The 2,258-nt window shown below is 36.4% G+C and overlaps 1 protein-coding gene across 1 annotated transcript; it reads right to left on the minus strand.

Moving 5' to 3' along the window:
* Nucleotides 1–748: 748 nt before the first annotated feature.
* On the minus strand, nucleotides 749–1,744 carry LOC311225345 (olfactory receptor 52K2-like; the record flags this gene model as incomplete). Its single annotated transcript, XM_084310590.1, has 1 exon — nucleotides 749–1,744. The coding sequence occupies one exon, from the start codon at nucleotides 1,742–1,744 to the stop codon at nucleotides 749–751; it is 996 nt and encodes a 331-aa protein (XP_084166716.1).
* Between the last annotated feature and the right edge of the window lie 514 nt (nucleotides 1,745–2,258).

Consider the following 2,258-nt stretch of genomic DNA (forward strand, 5'->3'; position numbering starts at 1 on the left):
ATAATAATAATAATCAATTGTATTTGTATTGCACTTTTCGTTCACTAGGATCCCAAAGTGCTACAGGGTTAAAACAGTTAAACATTTTTATAATTATTAATAAAAAATTAAATACAGAATAAAAATAAAATAAAAATAGAACATAGTTAAAAACATAGTATAAACAGATAATTAAAGACTACAAGAAAAAAATATAAAAAGCTAATCAAAGGCCTTTTGAAACTGATTTTCAGGCCTGCTTTAAAAGAGTCCAGGCTCTGTGTAAAGAGTGTAAATATTAAATACACATAGGCAGATTATCTATGGTCTAATCTGCAGTTGAAATTATTTGAATTGCATCTATCAAGGAAGTTGCACACATGTTACAAAATACAAATGTGGAAAATTAAATACAATATTTGTACGATTATAGATATGTAGAAATATAAACTTCTGAAGTCAAAGAGAAATTACCTCAGCTATTACACATCATACTTCATATTTTCAATTATCTTAATTGTCATTGTTCACACACATGATAATCAGATTCACCTAACTTATTGGCCTCTGGTGGTTGTATTTCTCATTTGTTCACAATGCTGGATTGTATAGTAAGAAGGGGGCCGATATCTGTTCTCCACCTTTCGTTATGCTGAACATTGCTCTCAAAATTTCTGTATAACATCATACAACTGACTGTGGTGGGAAGTTCATGTACGAATAAATAAATGATGATGATGAACCCCAAATTAGGTTATGTAGTTTGTTGTTAGGATTTTATTGAACTTACGTTTCTTTTGAAGAAGGTCTTTATATTTTGCCTAAGTTCTTTTGTTCTGAGTCCATATACAATAGGATTTAAAATTGGGGGGAAAACCATAACTGACAAGCCTAAAATCCTTCTCATGTAAGGGGAGGCATTCTCAAATCGGTGAGCTATCAGAGCAAAGGCTGCATTGATTTCTAAGAATAGGAATACTACCAGATGTGTACCACATGTCTGAATGGCTTTCACTCTGGCATCAGATTGTTTATTTATCACACAAGTAAGAAAAATATGGATGTATGTGAATATAATAGTCAGCATTGATCCTCCCTGGATGATTGCTGTAATCAGCAACCCGTAGTAATTATTCACACTGATGTCCCCGCAATTGAGCTTCAATATAGATGGATTGTTACAGTATATATCCACTATTTTTGTCCTGCAAATTCTCAGTCGTGTGAGCAGAGCAAACAGCACTATAATAAAAGTAAAATCTACGAGCCATATCATGATAATAATTCTTATCAGCTTGTTTTGAGTCATTATAGAGTTATACCTCAGTGGGCAACATATAGCAATATACCTGTCATATGCCATGGCAGACAGGACGAGTAGGTTTCCTGTACCGTACAGGTGCACCATCACACCCTGAAGGCAACACGCGGGATAGGAGATAGATCTGCTCCTTGTCACGATGCTGAGGAGAAGCTGAGGGAAAAGAGCTGTAGCGCCTACCAAGTCAGTACAAGGCAGGTTTAATAGCAGGATAAACATAGGTTTATGTAGCCTCCTGTCCATGGCTATAGCTGTTAAAATGAGCACGTTGCAAAAGAGAATGAGCACATATGCAAGGGTTCCAAAAAGGAATGCTGGATAAACACCTACAGGAGGTAAATTAAGTGGTTCCAGTGTCAGTAATGTTGCACTGGTGAAAGAGGCATTTGTATTCATGGTTAAATGATTTTGTTGTTGTTGTTGTTGGCCCCTGAATGTATCCATCCTGTATGGGGAAAGAAGAATAGCAGGTAAAAATCACATTCCTCAAAAACACTTGAAGTAACGATGTGAAGTAAAAATAGAGACCAACACAATATCATTCTAAATGTAGTTTCTGCTACAGATTAATTGTTTTTGTTTCCCTGTATCTCACCTCTTACACAGAACCGTGTGTAATCCTCAACAGTGGGAGCATATGATTACTGTATGGATAGCTGTAAAACACAGCGTCTTTTATTCTTCTTTACATCTCAATAGATTGTCCAATAGAATTAGACCTCGTATCAGGGCTGGCTCAAGCCTTTACGGGGCCCTAAGCAGATTGATTTGGTGGCCCCCTTTTGGGTATGTTTAGCTGTGCTGTCTGGCACTTAACTTTTAATCAGCCTCTCTCTCCCTCTCCCTCTCCCTCTCCCTCTCTCTCCCTTACTCTCCTTTGCATCTTTGCATAAATTCCTTTGTACAAATGCACATAAGAAGACTATGACCACAATGAAAATGTATTTAGAGAACATAG

This window comes from Notolepis coatsorum (genome assembly GCF_963971535.1).
Source record: "Notolepis coatsorum genome assembly, chromosome: 1".
Classification (NCBI taxonomy): domain Eukaryota; kingdom Metazoa; phylum Chordata; class Actinopteri; order Aulopiformes; family Paralepididae; genus Notolepis; species Notolepis coatsorum.